The sequence below is a fragment of the Aquila chrysaetos genome, chromosome 19 (assembly GCF_900496995.4).
Source record: "Aquila chrysaetos chrysaetos chromosome 19, bAquChr1.4, whole genome shotgun sequence".
Lineage (NCBI taxonomy): Eukaryota > Metazoa > Chordata > Aves > Accipitriformes > Accipitridae > Aquila > Aquila chrysaetos.
The window spans coordinates 1,795,630-1,811,980 of record NC_044022.1 but is presented as its reverse complement, the minus strand read 5'-3'; the positions used below and the strand labels follow the sequence as shown (position 1 = coordinate 1,811,980).

Sequence of the window (16,351 nt, the reverse complement as noted above, 5' to 3'; positions counted from 1 at the left end):
TGAGAAGCAATGTCTGAAATAAGTAGACCTGTGAGACAGAGGAGAGAACATTCAAAGCAAATAGCTTGCAGACAACAGATGAAGAAATGGGCTTACGTAATCAAGAACGTATCTATAAAAATGCCAAATATTAAAAGAGAAATCCTGCGCAGAAAAAAACTGAAGTTCTGTGAATGCATTTTTCATGTGAATGGCTCATTCGACTCAAGCGTTACTACGGATTTTATTTAATGAATGCCACGCGATATTATATTTACAGCCACCTGATGGTCAGGCTAACAGCCTGTTCTTAGTATTTAACTGCAGATCAGCATATCTCCTTTTAAGAGTTTAAGACAACAGCAACAAGCGGGTCGCTCACATGCTGCCATACGGCTGAGTACTGCCACCCAGCCAGAGCCAAGGCTGCCGCACGGTCCGAGGGAGGGATGGACTTCCAGCGCGGCTGGACGCAGGTGGTCGCGGTGAGGGTATATTCCCATCAATTCGGGGAAAGTTGTGAAACTCCCACGCTGCTGGATAAAAGAGAGACACCGTTAACGTCCCTACCGTGAGGGAGGGGACGAGGACGAGCAGTAGCGTGCCAAACGTGAGGGAGCTGAGGGTACTGTGCAAGTGTCTGAGGCACGATGAGGGTGGAGATGAAACGGGAGATCTTGGAGTAGGAAAATAAAGGGGGCACTGGATGCAATCCACAGGAAAAACAACTTCTTTCCTTCTGCCCTTTCTGAACCATTAGTCTAAATGGTACGCACAGCCAGAGGACTGGTCCCTCCTGCCTCCGTCAGTTTCTGCCTCATACACAGAATATCTGTCTCCAAGGCCCAGCAGTTGTTGACATTTGAAAATATCACACTGCACTGGAACACTTTATATTTATGCCTCTGTTGAAAGCAAAGTTATATCTCAAAGAACCCACCATTACTTTCCAATTGCCAAAGCACGAGTTTTTGATGAGGGCAGAGTAAGTCAGCCAGCATGCTCTCCTCTCCGAAGTCCAGCCAAAAGCTGCTTAACACATCAGTCTCTGTCCTATAAATCAGGGTAGACGAGGACTATAACCGATTTCCCCTTCCTCCCTCCTTTAGGAAGGACAGAGTAATGGAGGTTACAGAAACCTGACAGTTATTAACAGGGATAAACATGATACTCCTGACCTTAACCGCAGTTACTGAATCAGATGCGTGTGCATGCCTCCACGCGCACATGCACGTGTGCGGACACCACAGGACTCAGATTTTCCTGGCAAGTTGTCTGCTGCTGGCAAGACGAAGCAGTTAACGCTGCTGGCACAGAGATGCTGAGCTGAGGACTAACAGAGGCCAGCGAAGTCAAAGTGAAATTAGGTTTCAAAGATTCCAGTCTTAATTTTCCCCTAGAAGAGAGTCATTCTCATCATTGTTTCCATAACAGTAATATGTGCTCTTGACAAGCGATCTGCAGTTGCTTTCACATCCAGACATTCTATGTTGGTTACGCTCTGCTTGGAGGCAGACACCGGCTTTGGTCAGCCGAGATTGCAAATTTTTTACACGATGCGCCTCAGTATGTGATGAAGCCTGTCATACTCAGGTTTGTGCGACCCTTAAGCTTCCAAAGCAGTCAGCCAACGTTAACTAAACATAAAAAAAATTTTAAAAAATTCAAGTCTGATACTGCCAGATTCAAAAACTCTCATATATTACAGCGCTAAGAAAGAAATACCCGTATAAGCCCAGGAGATGTTCTCAGTTGGGGCCAATCCCATGAGTTATTTACATTGCCAAATCCTATTTAGATGCCTAAATAATAGCTGATTGCAAATATTTTTAAGCGTGGCCCTTAAACCCTAATCTCTGCCAACCCGCAGCTGAGGGCTATAGAAAACCATCCTCTGACTTCTTCTTGTCTTTGAAAACTGAACCATCATCAGTTAAAGAAAACCTGGGATTTCTGGGAAAGTTTCCAGAACTGCAAGCTAACAATGCCTGAAGCAGCCACTGCCATATTCTACTCTGAGGAATTTTTCTTCTTACAAGCTGGCTGATGTAATGTGTGCTTCATTAACATAATGGTTTTGTGCTTACATTTCCCACAAAAACTTTCTATGAAAATAGCATTGCCACTGATGCTTGACAAACAAGAAGTATTCGCTTCTCAATTTTATGGTCATTCCCATGCATCTTCGTGTCCCATCTGCAGTTCTCTTGATGGAAGCGCGTGTGGGTATTGTATCTATCACTTAGGTCAGATATGGAGATGACTGCTAGGAATTATGAAAGGGGTGGTGCCTATTGATTCTGTATTTCATGCAATAAACTGTGTTTAATATGAAAACCATCTGTACATCAAGGAAGACAGAAGAAACTGCAATGTATAGTGCCGACTGCTTGTTTTTTTCTTTGATGGATTCCTAATTAACTGACTTAACCGATTGCCAAGGGGATATGCAATGCCTCTTCCTGAAAGACATAAAACAGAGAAGGGAGATGATACAAAGAAGGAACACACTCCCTCCCTCAAGGACAGGTTTGAGCCTGAAGTCAAAACAAAGAAAGGCTGAACTAATTGTTCAGCCTAAAGAAGAGAAAATTGATGAGGCTCATGGCAGTCCACGTTTTTTTTCAAAAAAAAGGAATCATCTGTTTCCCATGTTCACAGTAGATAAGAAAAGTAGTAATGGGCTTCCTTTATAGCGCAAGGGAATCTGGGGTAAGATAGCTGAAAAACAGTGAGGATAGTTCACCACTGGCACAGAACGTCTCAGGAGGTTACAGATTCCTCCTCATCAGAGGTGTTAAAGGAGCATGTTAGACAAGTATGTCAGAAATGAAATGGGGAATGTTAATCCCACACTTAGATAGCGAGATTGATTCACTGACTTCTAGACTGTTTTTTCTAAATTTCTGATTCTGTAGCTTTTAGAAGGTGTTATCCTGTGCTAGGAGCAAGCCATGGGAGCAGGATAAAGAAAGACGACTAGAAATAGTGCAGACTGATGAGTCTTTAGACTTCTCCTTTCTGATGGGGTGGAATTAATTTCATCCTAAAAGTTTTTTCAGCAACTTTAGGGAAATGTAGATAAGAACAGCTAAATCAGGCATATAGATCCCTTTACAAAAGCAAACCAGACATATCCAGAGCGTAATTCACATGAACTGTTCTAAACATCCACCTTCAACTGAGTCAATCAAACATCTACCATCTACCTTGTCAATGGGTCTAAGTTTTATTTACTGGGAAAGAAACCTACTGGCACTGGCTCAGTTGCAGGTACCTACTCTCCTAATACCTAGTGTTAGCTAAAATGAATCCCAGTAAAGGTGATTGGTTTTCCAATCCCAGAAATGAAGAGCAGAATATATCCCCCATAATTCAGGAGGAAATAGTGAACTACTATGCCATCCAGACACTCACAAATCTATGGGACCAGATGGGATCCATCCAAGAGTACCGAGGGAGCTGGGGGAGGTGCTTGCCAAGCCACTCTCCATCATTTAGCAGCAATCCTGGTCAACAGGGGAGGTCCCAGAGGACTGGAAGCTTGCCAATGCGACACCCATTTACAAGAAGGGTCGGAGGGAGGATCCAGGGAACTACGGGCCTGTCAGCCACACCTCAGTACTGGGGAAGATTATGGAATGGTTCATCTTGAGTGCGCTCACATGGCATGTGCAGGACAACCAGGGGATCAGGCCCAGCCAGCATGGGTTCATGAAAGGCAGGTCCTGCTTGACCAACCTGATCTCCTTCTGTGACAAGGTGACCCACCTCGTAGATGAGGGGAAGGCTGTGGGTGTTATCTACCTGGACTTCAGCAAGGCCTTTGACACTGTCTCTCATGGCATGCTCTTTGAGAAGCTGGCGTCTCGTGGCCTGGACAAGTGCACTCTTCGCTGGGTGAAAAACTGGCCGGATGGACGAACCCAGAGGGTTGTGGTGAATGGAATTAAATCCAGTTGGAGGCCGGTCACAAGTGGTGTTCCCCAGGGCTCAGTATTGGGGCCAGTTCTGTTTAATATCTTTATCAATGATCTGGATGAGGGGATTGAGTGCACCCTCAGTAAGTTTGCAGCTGACACCAAGTTGGGTGGGAGTGTTGATGTGCTCGAGGGCAGGAAGGCTCTGCAGAGGGATCTGGACAGGCTGGATGGATGGGCAGAGGCCAGTTGTAGGACACACAACCAGGCTAAGTGCTGGGTCCTGCACTTGGCTCACAACAACCCCACGCAGTGCTACAGGCTTGGGGAAGAGCAGCTGGAAAGCTGCCTGGCAGAGAAAGACCTGGGGGTGCTGGTCAACAGCCGGCTGAATGTGAGCCAGCAGTGTGCCCAGGTGGCCAAGAATGCCAACGGCATCCTGGCCTGCATCAGAAGTAGTGTGGCCAGCAGGAGCAGGGCAGTGACCGTCCCCCTGTACTGGGCACTGGTGAGGCCGCACCTCGAGTCCTGTGTTCAGTTGTGGGCCCCTCACTGCAGGAAAGACATGGAGGTGCTGGAGCGTGTCCAGAGAAGGGCAACGAAGCTGGTGAGGGGTCTGGAGCACAAGTCTTGTGAGGAGCGGCTGAGGGAACTGGGGTTGTTTAGCCTGGAGAAGAGGAGGCTGAGGGGAGACCTTATCGCTCTCTACAACCACCTGAAAGGAGGGTGTAGTGAGGTGGGTGCTGGTCTCTTCTGTCAGGTGCCTGGAGGTAGGAAAAGAGGAAACGGCCTCAAGTTGAGGCAAGGGAGATTTAGGTTAGATATTAGGAAAAATTTCTTTACTGAAAGGGTTGTCAAGCATTGGAACAGGCTGCCCAGGGAAGCGGTTGAGTGACCATCCCTGGAGGTATTCAAGAAGCGAGTAGATGGGGTACTCCAGAACATGGTTTAGTGGGCATGGTTGACGGTTGGTCTCGATGATCTTGAAGGTCTTTTCCAACCTAAATGATTCTATGATTCTAAACTTTGTCTCTCACTCGCTTCTAGTATCAGTAGCTCTGAACCCAGACCACAGAGCAAGGGCATTCTTCCTCCCTGATAAGTAATTCCCAAAAGCCCAGAGCCCTGATTGTTTAAGTAATTCTCTCTACTCTTCTCTCCCATCTTCAAATTTTACTTTTCTTTACTCCTTAAGCTGCAACACCTTAACTGTTATTCTCATCATCTGGCTGAAACCGGGAAACATTGGATGGATGTAGTGACAGAGACTAGCACAGCGTTGCTTCAAGCTCCTTTTCAGGGAAGCAGAGACAGGCTTTCCAAGCTTTACACAGTTGGACAGCACTTACTAATATTTTTAATGTTCTTAGATTAACTAAGAGGATCACACAGACACATAGTGTGATCACACAAACGTCATTTGCCAAGCAAAACAAGCTAGAAGCTCAGTTGTTTTTTAATTCTCAATCCAAATCTTGCTCCTAGCTCAGAGAAGTCCGACTAGATCTCTCTCAGTTGGTACATCAGCTCTTAGTGGCAAGCAACCTAAACAAGTTTTCTGATACCAAACTTCCCCAAAAATAGACAGAAAAGTTGACGTACACTTTGCAAAGAAATTAGAGATATTGTCTGGAGTCTGATTTTCTGCTTTCTTCACTCCTGTAGTCAAAACAGTCAACGTTCACTGAATCTTTACCTAGTAGCAGAGCAACCACCACAACAAATTACAAATACAAGTTGTATTTTCAGCCTATATGTTAAGCTTTTTTTTTTTTTTTTCAGCTCAGCATAATACGGCTTTAAGCACCAATGTTCCAGGGAAAGATAGTGCTTACTCAAAGAGATGATGATATGTCAGACAAATAAAGACTAGAGAGAGGCAGGCTATGCCTGTACTTTGACACAAGACCTCCAAAAAAGAGCTATGTACTTCAAACTGGGATTTAGACAAATCTGTTGTCAGCACTTCTCCCTGAGTCAGCGCTGGGAAAACTGCTGCAGGATTCACTGTGAGGAGACGCCGGGCAGCTGCCAGTGTCACCTCTCAGATAAGAGAGACAAGTGAATCCAGACTACGCAGACAAGTACCTGGCTCTGCTCTCATTAAAGGCAAGGACAGCCCGTGCTGGCCACATTGCCACCTGGGAAACTCCCCTGCTGCCCAAATATGTCCCCCTTACCTTCCAAATTCCTGTCCTAAAGGTGGCTAAAGTTCCTTTTCCACGGTTAGTACATTTTACCTGAGAGGCAACTACAGCAATTTTGTTACTGCAAAGAGCAAATCTGGTGCACTATTTGATTTTTATTTCCACATTATCAGGTGCTCTGGAGGAAGGCGGTACGTGTGCTCACCCTTCAGCTCACAACGTAAGGTCTGTGCAAACTGACTTCTTCTGCCCCTACACAAGCTAATGGAGCATTTGTCTGGATCCAGGTAAACCAAGAAGTCTTCCAGTTTCACAGGTTAGTCAGGGAAATACAATTGCACCATCTTTCATTTTGAATGGATATTTGCATCAAAACCAGTGACGAAGTGGTGAAGTTAAACAAGCACACACATGATGACTATGATTACTACTGTAGCAAATTCTTTTCTGACTGATTTTTCAGTCAGCTGTTCTTTGAGACCTGTGATATTTTGAAAAAAGATGAGAGAAGTTGATACTAATGGATTACAAACATACCCTCGACTGAGAGAGAGTGTAGAGCCAATAACACCTTTGCTGGGTCTTGCTCTACACAAAAATAAATGCTATCGAAGTGGTAGCTCTTTTTTTTTTTTTTTAAACACACAAAGCTCATAGGTTTTTTTTCTTATGACTGTGGTTCCTAAGGTAGGAATATTCTCTGTAAGAACAAAGATATTTGCAAATCAAACATGTATTTTCCAGAGAGGATTACGTACATTGATTACATTATTGTATTAGTCTCTGAGAAAAAAGAGAACTCCCTGAATTTTCTCAGATTACTTTGTCTGCATTTGCTGATTATATTTATCTTCCATACAAAATTGTAACTAGTTTCCTTTATCATACTACCTCTGAAGCATTATCTAATTCTCAATTGTAAGAATTATGAGGTTGAAAGATTGTGATAAAGAAGCAGAATAAATTGAAACAGAAAATAAAGACAAAATGCTAAGAAAGACCTTGCAAAAAAGGAGTTCCACCCAACACATGACTATTTCCTATGGTATATGAAATTCAGGCTGAAGTAAAGTTTTATGCTGCATAGGCAGATATGCTTCCCTTGGCAGCTTTATTCTTGCTTTTGGTTACCTCTTATTTTCAGTATTCAGAATTTAAAGAATAAAAATATTTATCCTCTTTTTTAAATCAATTTAGGTGATACAGTTTTGGCTTAATTAGCATGATATGGAAATCTGCCCTCTACTCTGGTTGTAAACATTTTAAAAATACATCTTCTTACCACTTTCATCCAGCAAGAAATCATCCTGGTAACGGAACTTTTCCGGTCCACATGCAATAAAAATGTCATCATCACCAAAGAAATCCTGAAGGCACATCACCTGCAGGCAAAAAGGAAAGGAAGGCGTTGTATGAAATACCTCATCATCAGAATTGTAAGAAGAATAAATCCTTCCTTGTCTCCATCTGCATGAAAACTCTTTACTTTTAATGGAATCAACGGGGCTTCATCTCCAGATAAATTTCAAAGCTGTGCTCTGACCATCTGTTACAAGTGAGAAACACTTTTATGGACACTGCAGGAAGAGAGATAAGACAAAAAGCCATAACTGTCACATTTACTACATGATGCATCAATGGGGTATGAGGTAAATGCCTTTTGTTTACGCACAAGGTACGATTCAGTAGTTAGTGGATAATTAATTTGCTTTTGAGCCCACATCTCTATCCTTTGACTGCAAGGAAAAAAGGTTACAGCTTTGTATGCAGAATGAAATGTATTTATTTCAGCAAAATCTCCCTGACAAGGAATGAAACTCCTACGGGTGAACAGAGCCTCCATCACACCCTCTTCCTCTTCACCAGCAGTCGATGTGAAGTCTCTTTGAGGCACCAAGCTGAACCATCGGGTGAGCTGGGAATGATTCTTCTAGTACGGAATAAAAGGATAATCTCTTTCCACTCCCAACTATGAATAGTCAGGATTACATTCGTGTAGTTCTATGTCCATCCATGAGATTTCCAGGGAGACCTTACTGCAGCCTTTCAATAGTTAAAGGGGCTTAGAAGAAAGATGGGGACAGACTTTTTAGTAGGGCCTGTTGTGATAGGACAAGGGATAACGGTTTTAAAATAAAAGAGGGGAGGTTCAGACTAGATAGAAGGAAGAAACTTTTTACGATGAGGGTGGTGAAACACTGAACAGGTTGTCCAGAGAGGTGGTAGATGCCTCATCCCTGGAAATGTTCAAGGCCAGGTTGGATGGGGCTCTGAGCAACCTGATCTGGTTGAAGATGTCCCTGCTCATTGCAGGGGGATTGGACTAGATGACCTTAAAGGTCCCTTCCAACCCAAACCATTCTGTGGTTCTATGATTTCCTTACAACAGCTTTTAGTTCACAAGGCAGTACTTAACAGTTTAACGCTTCCATTCATATGACTATTTTTACTAATATTCTTAAAAAAAAAACACAGTAACTTCTCCGGAACCTGACTTTAGACTTACTGATCCAGACTTGACAAATTTCAAAACCAAATTAGATATCTGTCTACCTTTAAAAAAACAAAGACAGTTGGTAAACACTATTTCTGCTTCACATTTAGAAGAAGATTTTAAAAGGCTATGTTTGGGGTTTTTTTTTAATATAATATCTTTTAATTAAATAGTGCACTAGTGTTTGAAGAGGATAATTTCACAAACGGAGTTTTAAGTCTACAGACAGGAAAGTAACACATAAAGAATCTCTAAAAATTGGCAAAACAGTTGAGAACAGTCCCACTGAACCAGACCACCCGCCTCATAAAAAGCGAGGGGGCTGGGGGGGAAGTCAGCATTTAAAGCTTACAAAAACACAAGTGAAAGAATTAGCTAAAGAGATTTTGCCAGACTTTGGCATAAAAACAAGCACCACCCCCCCAACCTGCAGTGACTGGTGTCTAGGGTTATAAAATTCATATCATGCTTCCCGGAAATGTGCCTGAAGGCTTTGGCATCTACAACAGTTACGAGCCTCTATGCTAGAAAAATCTTAAGGAAGAAAAATAGTGGTACATGTCGTGACTTGCTTGCAGACTAAGATTTGTCATTAAAACTATTTTAAAGGTAGAGCTGTAGCAAATGAAAAAATAGGAAATTGAGAGAAGAACAACTAGATTAAATAAATACCCCAAAAGAGACAAAGGTACTCCCCAAATCATCCTTTCCTTAAGCAATGCACATAATTTAAAATTCAGGTAGACCCTGAACCCCATTTCGATCACCACTGTCATCTTAACACCACACAGTACCTGAACACCAATATTGAAAAATGTAAATATTTGATGGAGCTTTTTACCACGTTCCTACTCAGTTTATGTTCTATTAGTGTATCAGCCTCAGCAACCTTTATATAAACTCATTTACTTCCCATCTTTTTTTTTGTCCACAAGACATATCCTGCCTATCTTCCCACCCCATACTCCCACCAAGCTTCAAACATCTCTTCCCTTCAGTCAAGTTCCTCTGAAATTGCCACCTCTCCCACAGCATGTACAAAACTACTAATTTGCAGAATGACATTAAAAATCCTGTGATTTCCTGTTTGCATCCCAAGTTTCACACATTGCTGCGGAGTGATAACCTTTACATTTGTGTTTATACTATGCAGAGTATTAGAAATGAACAAATAATAAGTGACCCTAGGCACAAAGTTGAGCTATTCTGACAATAAGCATGAATGAAAATTAAATTAATATTTGAAAAATGAAAAAATTGTATGGATTTAATAAAACTCAAAAATGCTTGGCTCTGCCCAATTAAGAGGGTTTCATTCAAGCCTAAACAAGACATTAAAACGGAAGTAGCAACACCTCACCAGGCTTAACTATGCCAATAATTAAAGAATCTCAGGTTCAATCAGTGCAATTCGTATGCAAATAAGGAAGAAAATAGGATTAGCACAAAAGAAAAATGATTTATACTTAGATATCCTTGTTTTTTATTAAACTTTACACTTCAAATTTAAAGTGTTCTTATGCTTGCCTCTTTTCTCAGTGCTCTCAGTTTCCTACTCTGTATGTAAAACTACATACATACCCTTCTTACAGTTTTTCTCGCCTCCTGAGATTTTATTAATTTGGGAATTATAATTCTAGCTCCTAGAAAGCTCACAGCAAGAGCTTAAGTTCCCTCCAAACCCATCCCCCTCTGCAGTAACTTCCCTTCAGGTTTCCAGTATCTTTTTATGTTATTTATTGGAAGCCTTGAGATGTCCTTCACTGCCTGCATTTTCCATCCTTTCTGCCTCAGCATCCCCAGCCCGCTCCGCTCCCAGCTCACGCTCCTCAGAGGTTACACCGAAGGGCCGTTCCAGAAGGCATCTCACAAATATACAGCAGCCCCTTCCAGGCTTTTTCTGAGAGAAATCTGCAAGCACTTTCTATTCACACTCAGTCATCAGCTAAGCAACAGGACCTGCTTTTTATTATCCATTTTCACTTCTGGAGAACACAGCTCCTCAAAAGTTATGGTTTAGAAGATCAAGGATTTGTATCACCCATACTGGACTGTGCCAGTGCTTAAGAGGCCAGTGTGCTCTGTGACACGTGATCAGCTTTAAAATTAGTCAATTTTTAAAACAGTGAATTACAGAAGCCTCCCTGATCAGTTTTGTTGTTTTCAAGTCCCAGAATCCACCTTCTTTTTCACGAGTACGTTTTTACATTCCATATTCCACCAGGACGTTTCTCACCGTGGGGAAAACAAAGTCTATGCAGCAGCATTCAAACATACACCTTAAGTAAGAAGAAACTGAAAAAACCAGAAGTTTTCTACCGCACACCTGGTCCTAAATATACTGCGACGCTTGTAAACAAAAAACTTTCTGGCAAAGAGCTGATATTTATAGGTAATGGTGTCTCTCTTACGCTCTGTAGGGGAATGAATAACTAACAGTGACATTACCAGAGGGCAGGGAGTCTCAGGCATTACAGTTCTTTGCATCGGTGGCGAGCAAGGCGACAAGCAGGAGCAAAGAAAATAGATTGCTAGCACAGGCTTTGGGCTATACGCAACTTACATAAAAAAGACCAGCTGAACTGTACATACCTGATGCAAAACAGAGGAGAGGCAGAAGAATTTATCATGCCTAAACTCACATGAGCAAGTTGTCCAGGCTGAAGCCTGGATGCCACACAAATCCTTGTCCTAGCAAACACTTAATCCCGCACGCCCTTCCAGTGGGACATGCAGGGGTCTGCCCAGGCAGAACCCCAAATTATTTCGTACCCCAGCAGCCGGTGTGGTGCTTTGGCTGGAAGCCCAGCGGGGACGCGGGGAGCCAGCCGGGCCAGGAGCACAAAGCCGATCGGCCGAACTGCCCCAGAAGGAGAACAGGGAGCAGAGCAGCAAACCTGGCTTCCAGCCCAGCCTCAGGACTGGCTTTGCACCAGAGCACGGACACTAACGGCACCTCAAAAGTCACCTTCGCTTTTCTTTCCTTTTTTCAAATAGGCGAGTACCTGGAACCAATGAGAAATCTCCTAACTGTTTTCCCTTGACTGTCCTGAAACGTTTAAGCTCTTAATATTCACCTCTTTGAAGTAGGTAACTTTTTTACGGAGACCCTCTTTCTTGTATCTACAAAAGATGCGAGAAATTATGCTTCACGTTTTGGAGCACAGATGACCCAAGAGTAAGAATCGCAGCTTGTAGAGCCATTACCTGGTTTTATCCTCACACTACAAGTGCGAAAGAGCAGTCGGCAGTGGTGTGGGTGTGGAGGAGGTGCAGAGGGAGGGAAAAGAGAGGGAAAAGCAGGGGGAGGGAGAAGAGGGAGGGGAGGAAGGAGGGAGGGATGGGAAGAGGGATTGAATCAATCCTTTCTCTAAAACCACAAAATGAAAGTTACAGATGAAATCAACTTTATAACTGCTGTATTCTAGCTATAGTGGGATCGGGGACCTTTCTGAATTCACGTTTTAAAACAAACACACAGCCAAAAAACCCCAGAACAAAATTCTTTGCGTATGTCAGTCACACCAAATACTTTCCTATTGTTTTAAAGTTGACCGTGTATCAAGTTAATACAAACTCTGAAATTTTTAAATAAAAAATAATCAGAAACTCAAATTTTCACCTGCATTCAGGAATAGCTCACAGCACCAGCACAGTACACCACCACCACCAGGATTACTAACACTCACATTTTTGTTACAATTTTCATAATGCCAGGCTCTTGGATGGAAAAGGAGGAGGGGGATGTTCTGTGTGTTTGTCTTCTTTTAATAACAACTTAATTAGACTCAAAGCTGAAAGCTATTTTGGATGAGCAATGAGAAAACCTCAAGCTGGGGTGCCTTCAGGCACCATAGCTGTTGGAGAGCTGGAAAGAAAAGTGAGGACAAATAAATGAGGTAGTAAAACAAAAAAGATGCAGAAGGATATAGGAAGAACTCAAACGATAAGTGGGTATAGGGGCTTTCTGAAAAGAAAAAGAGACACGAAGGATGGCAAAAGGGAAACATGAAGCATAAAGGAAGGAGGAGATGTGGGCTGCAAGGCAGGAGCACACGCCGAGGGTGACAGCGGCGTAATCGGGGCTGGTGGGGGGAGAGCAGCCCCAGGGAGGGGGCAGAGGCAGAGAGACAGTGGCCAGCGGCAAGTGCCATCCAGACTTCATCCCATAGCCAGTCAGTTGGGAAGTTTTAAAGCTGTTTTAAAGTAGCCTTTTTGAACCTGAAACAATCTCATGTTGAGTTTGATTGTCTTTTCCCTGACGGTGAAAAAGACATTAAAAAAAAAAAAACTTTATCCTTGGAAGAACCCCAGTGTTTAAATGACTCATGATTGTAGGACTCTGACTCATTAATTTTATGTCAAGTTTCATGAGTTTTATTATGGAACTGTTTTTCATTTTCTTGCTACTTTTGGTTCACTCAGCCTCAATGTTTAATTCCTAGGCAGGTCTCCTTAGCTCTTCATATGCCAGAGGAGCTCACTATACCTTTCTTCTACTATTTTTCTCCTTTTTTTTTTTTTTCCTCTGACTGATTTTTCCAAGAAAACAAAGCCCCTCCTTGTTTTAAGATATAAATTGATCTTTATTGATGTTTTCCCTCTGTTTTCCGCCTTAACCAAACTGTATTTTCCACTAACCAGCAGCCCTGCAGTATTTATTTTACCCATTTCACCACTCTTTTTCTATTGTTTCATGGAGGAATATCTCAGATTAGATCCTGAACTGATTTCACTGCCATCTACCACTGGCAGTCAGTAAGAAGTCTCATGAGAGCTATGGATTTTCCTGAGAGCTTATAAATCAGAGAATCATAGAATAGTTTGAGTTGGAAGGGACCTTCAAAGGTCTCCTAGTCCAACCCCCCTGCAATGAGCAGGGACATCTTCAACTAGATCGGGTTGCTCAGAGCCCCGTCCAACCTGACCTTCCTTGAACACTTCCAGGGATGGGGCATCTACCACCTCTCTGGGCAACCTGTGCCAGGGTTTCACCACTCTCAATGTAAATTTCTTCCTTCTATCTAGTCTAAATCTCCCCTCTTTGGGTTTAAAACCATTACAACTTGTCCTATCGCAACAGACCCTACTACAATGCTTGTCCCCATCTTTCTTATAAGCCCTCTTTAACTATTGAAAGGCCGCCGTAAGGTCTCCCCAGAGCCCAGGACACGGTTGGCTTTCTGGGCTGCGAGTGCATGCTGCCGGCATGTGTCCAGCTTTTCATCCACCAGTGTCCCCAAGTCCTACACAAGTTGTTTGTATAAGTATTAACATAGTCTTGTTTAACTTCATAATCTTAGCAGAATTACAGGAACGGAAGAGACCTTCTACGTTACTACATTTATCTCCCAGCCAGCGTAGGGTGCTTCCCATACTAGCTTTCCCAATGTTTTGCTCAGTTTTGTAATACATTCCTTACTGTGTAGAGCTTCCCTTAGCAGAAAGACCAGTAAAACAACCAACTGTTACTCATTCAGAAGGATTTCATGGCTTCAGGAAAATCAGAAATTAATCATTCCATACTGGTGTAATTGCTCTTTAGATCATTGCTATGAAACGAGAAACCCAAACATATCAATAAGGCTTTCAGGAAGGGGAAAGAAAAATACTCATTGTTTCTAAATAAATTTGATAGCAAGCCTTCTTTTAATTTTTTTTTTTTTTTTTTTTTTTTTTTTTGAGGAACCTCAGCTGGCCCCATTCTGTGTGGACTATGGGATAATAGCAAGAAATATCCTTTCTGAGGGAAAGGAATTAGACCTCAACAGGAATTCACAGAGCATCACATTTGAATATTTCCTTCAAGTTTAAAGCAAGTCTATTTCCCTTCCTGTTGGCTCAGGCTCTGAGGCTTTTATTCATGCCCTTTCACATTTATCTGTCATTACACACATGCCACTCCTTGAGATCCGGTCATCTACAGAAAATATAATTTATCATGAGCATATATGTATTTCCTCTCTCAGTTTCTGATCCAAGTTCTCTCCTCAGGTTGTGGCTTAGCCGAAGGCATTGGGAGGTGTCTGCTACACATTTCTGAATTTGAACGGCACCGAATTCATTCTTTTCTGTTGGAGTGAAATCTCCATGGTGACAACTGCATCATCAAGCTGTGAGAGCTTTTCAGTGAAGAGCAGCATTTTATCATGAGATTTTCATTACAAGAGTGCCCTCTGTAAATGAAGAGGAGATGTTACCATAGGGCTTTCTGTAAATGAGGAGATGTTACCGTAGGGGTTCACATTGGCTGAAGCTAGTCTTTACCAACTGCCTTGTCAGGCCACGTTGCAGACTAATGCCTCTGAAACAGTCTGTGTGTCTCCCCAAATCAGATGAACACAAGACACCATCATAGTTAGAAACATATGAATTTTCATACTCGACCTCAGCAGGAATAGCTTGCTCTCCTGCTGCCTCACAGGAGCGGATGGACAGCAAGCCAGCACCCTCGGGCCGAGGGGACTTGTGCTTTGCCCCACGCACCCATTCTGCCTCAGCTGCCTGTTGATCAGCACCGGATCGGGACTGACCACTCTTCATTTTGCTCCCTCTGTCACCAATACAGAGGTTGTTCTATTTTTTTTAATTGTTGAAGGTGTAGTATCAGTCTACTTCTACAATTTGTGTATTCACCAACATCCATTCTGTGCTATACACAGCTCGGCCTTTATGATCTTTACCCAGCTAAGACTTGGCAAATAAATCACTAGGAATGAAGCATCTGTTTTCCTCAGTTAAAACATGTATTTCTGTCTTGGTCAGTAAGGGCTTTTCATAAGGACAAGAAAACCTTTCCACACTATGCTTTATACAGTAATCTTAATATTCTCTGTTTTGTTTTCCTGTGTTGCACTAAATGATGACATGCTTAAAAGAAAATCAATCTTGATTAAGATCCCAGGTTTTGCAATTCTGCCATCACCTTCTTCTCAAGGAACACGTTTAATTTGTGACAAATCTTTTTTAAAACTTTCAAATCAATCCTCTAAAGTTCAGATAAAGATAATAGAAACTTGGCAGTTCTAATACACTGAAACTACTATACCTTGGCCTGAAACATTAGGTGAGACCTGAACAACTTCTTTGTTAGATTAAAAGTAATGTAGTAAACAAGCTGCTTTGTTACAGAATGTGAGGAGAGCAGGGGATACTTCCCAACTGGGAACCCATGGGCTTCTGCATGAATGCAATGCTGAGAAGCACTAATATTCAGTTTCATGAAAGGTTTCTCTGTGGGAACCACTAACACAGCCAGTTCAAACTCCTCCTGTTAAAAACTGCTTCATGGCAGACAGGATAAGAGCAGTGAGAACGTGGCTCTTATCCGCACCCAAAAATGACTCCTCACCGAATGTTACCTTACTTTGGCAGCTGCACCAATGCACAGTTGTGCTGACTAGCTAGTGTGGAGCAAGATAACACACATTCACATGGGAAAGAGGAAAAACGTAGAGACAGCAGCATCAAGCCTAGAGTGGGCATCTCCTCCCTTCACCTACTTTTGCATCTCCTGCATCAAATGCAAACTTGCTGCCCTCCAGTTTTCTTACCAGCTTACTGCTTCTTTTGTCCCCTCACTCCACTATTCAAACCCTACAGTGTACTAAAATTTCTTTTCCCTCTGCACCTCTTACTTCCAAAAGTCTCCAGTGCTGACACCTGTTCTTGCAGCCAACTCTAACTTAAAACACTACTGTTGCCCTCTCTCTTCAGTTCTCTCTTCTAAACCTGGGTCTTTACATCACACACCACAACAATATATCTCCCATTTCCTCTTCTACCAGATTCCATTTTCTTCCCTGTATACG

General features: G+C 42.6%; 1 protein-coding gene across 3 annotated transcripts in view; it reads right to left on the bottom strand.

Annotated features, from left to right (window-relative positions):
• The window catches only part of DCLK1 (doublecortin like kinase 1), a 249,989-nt gene that overhangs the window by 113,794 nt on the left and 119,844 nt on the right, over nt 1–16,351 (bottom strand). For all 3 annotated transcript variants that reach the window (XM_030042331.2, XM_030042330.2, XM_030042333.1), the window contains exon 4: nt 7,329–7,428. In XM_030042331.2, coding sequence (XP_029898191.1) covers nt 7,329–7,428 — 100 coding nt within the window. The remainder of the gene's footprint in view (nt 1–7,328; nt 7,429–16,351) is intronic.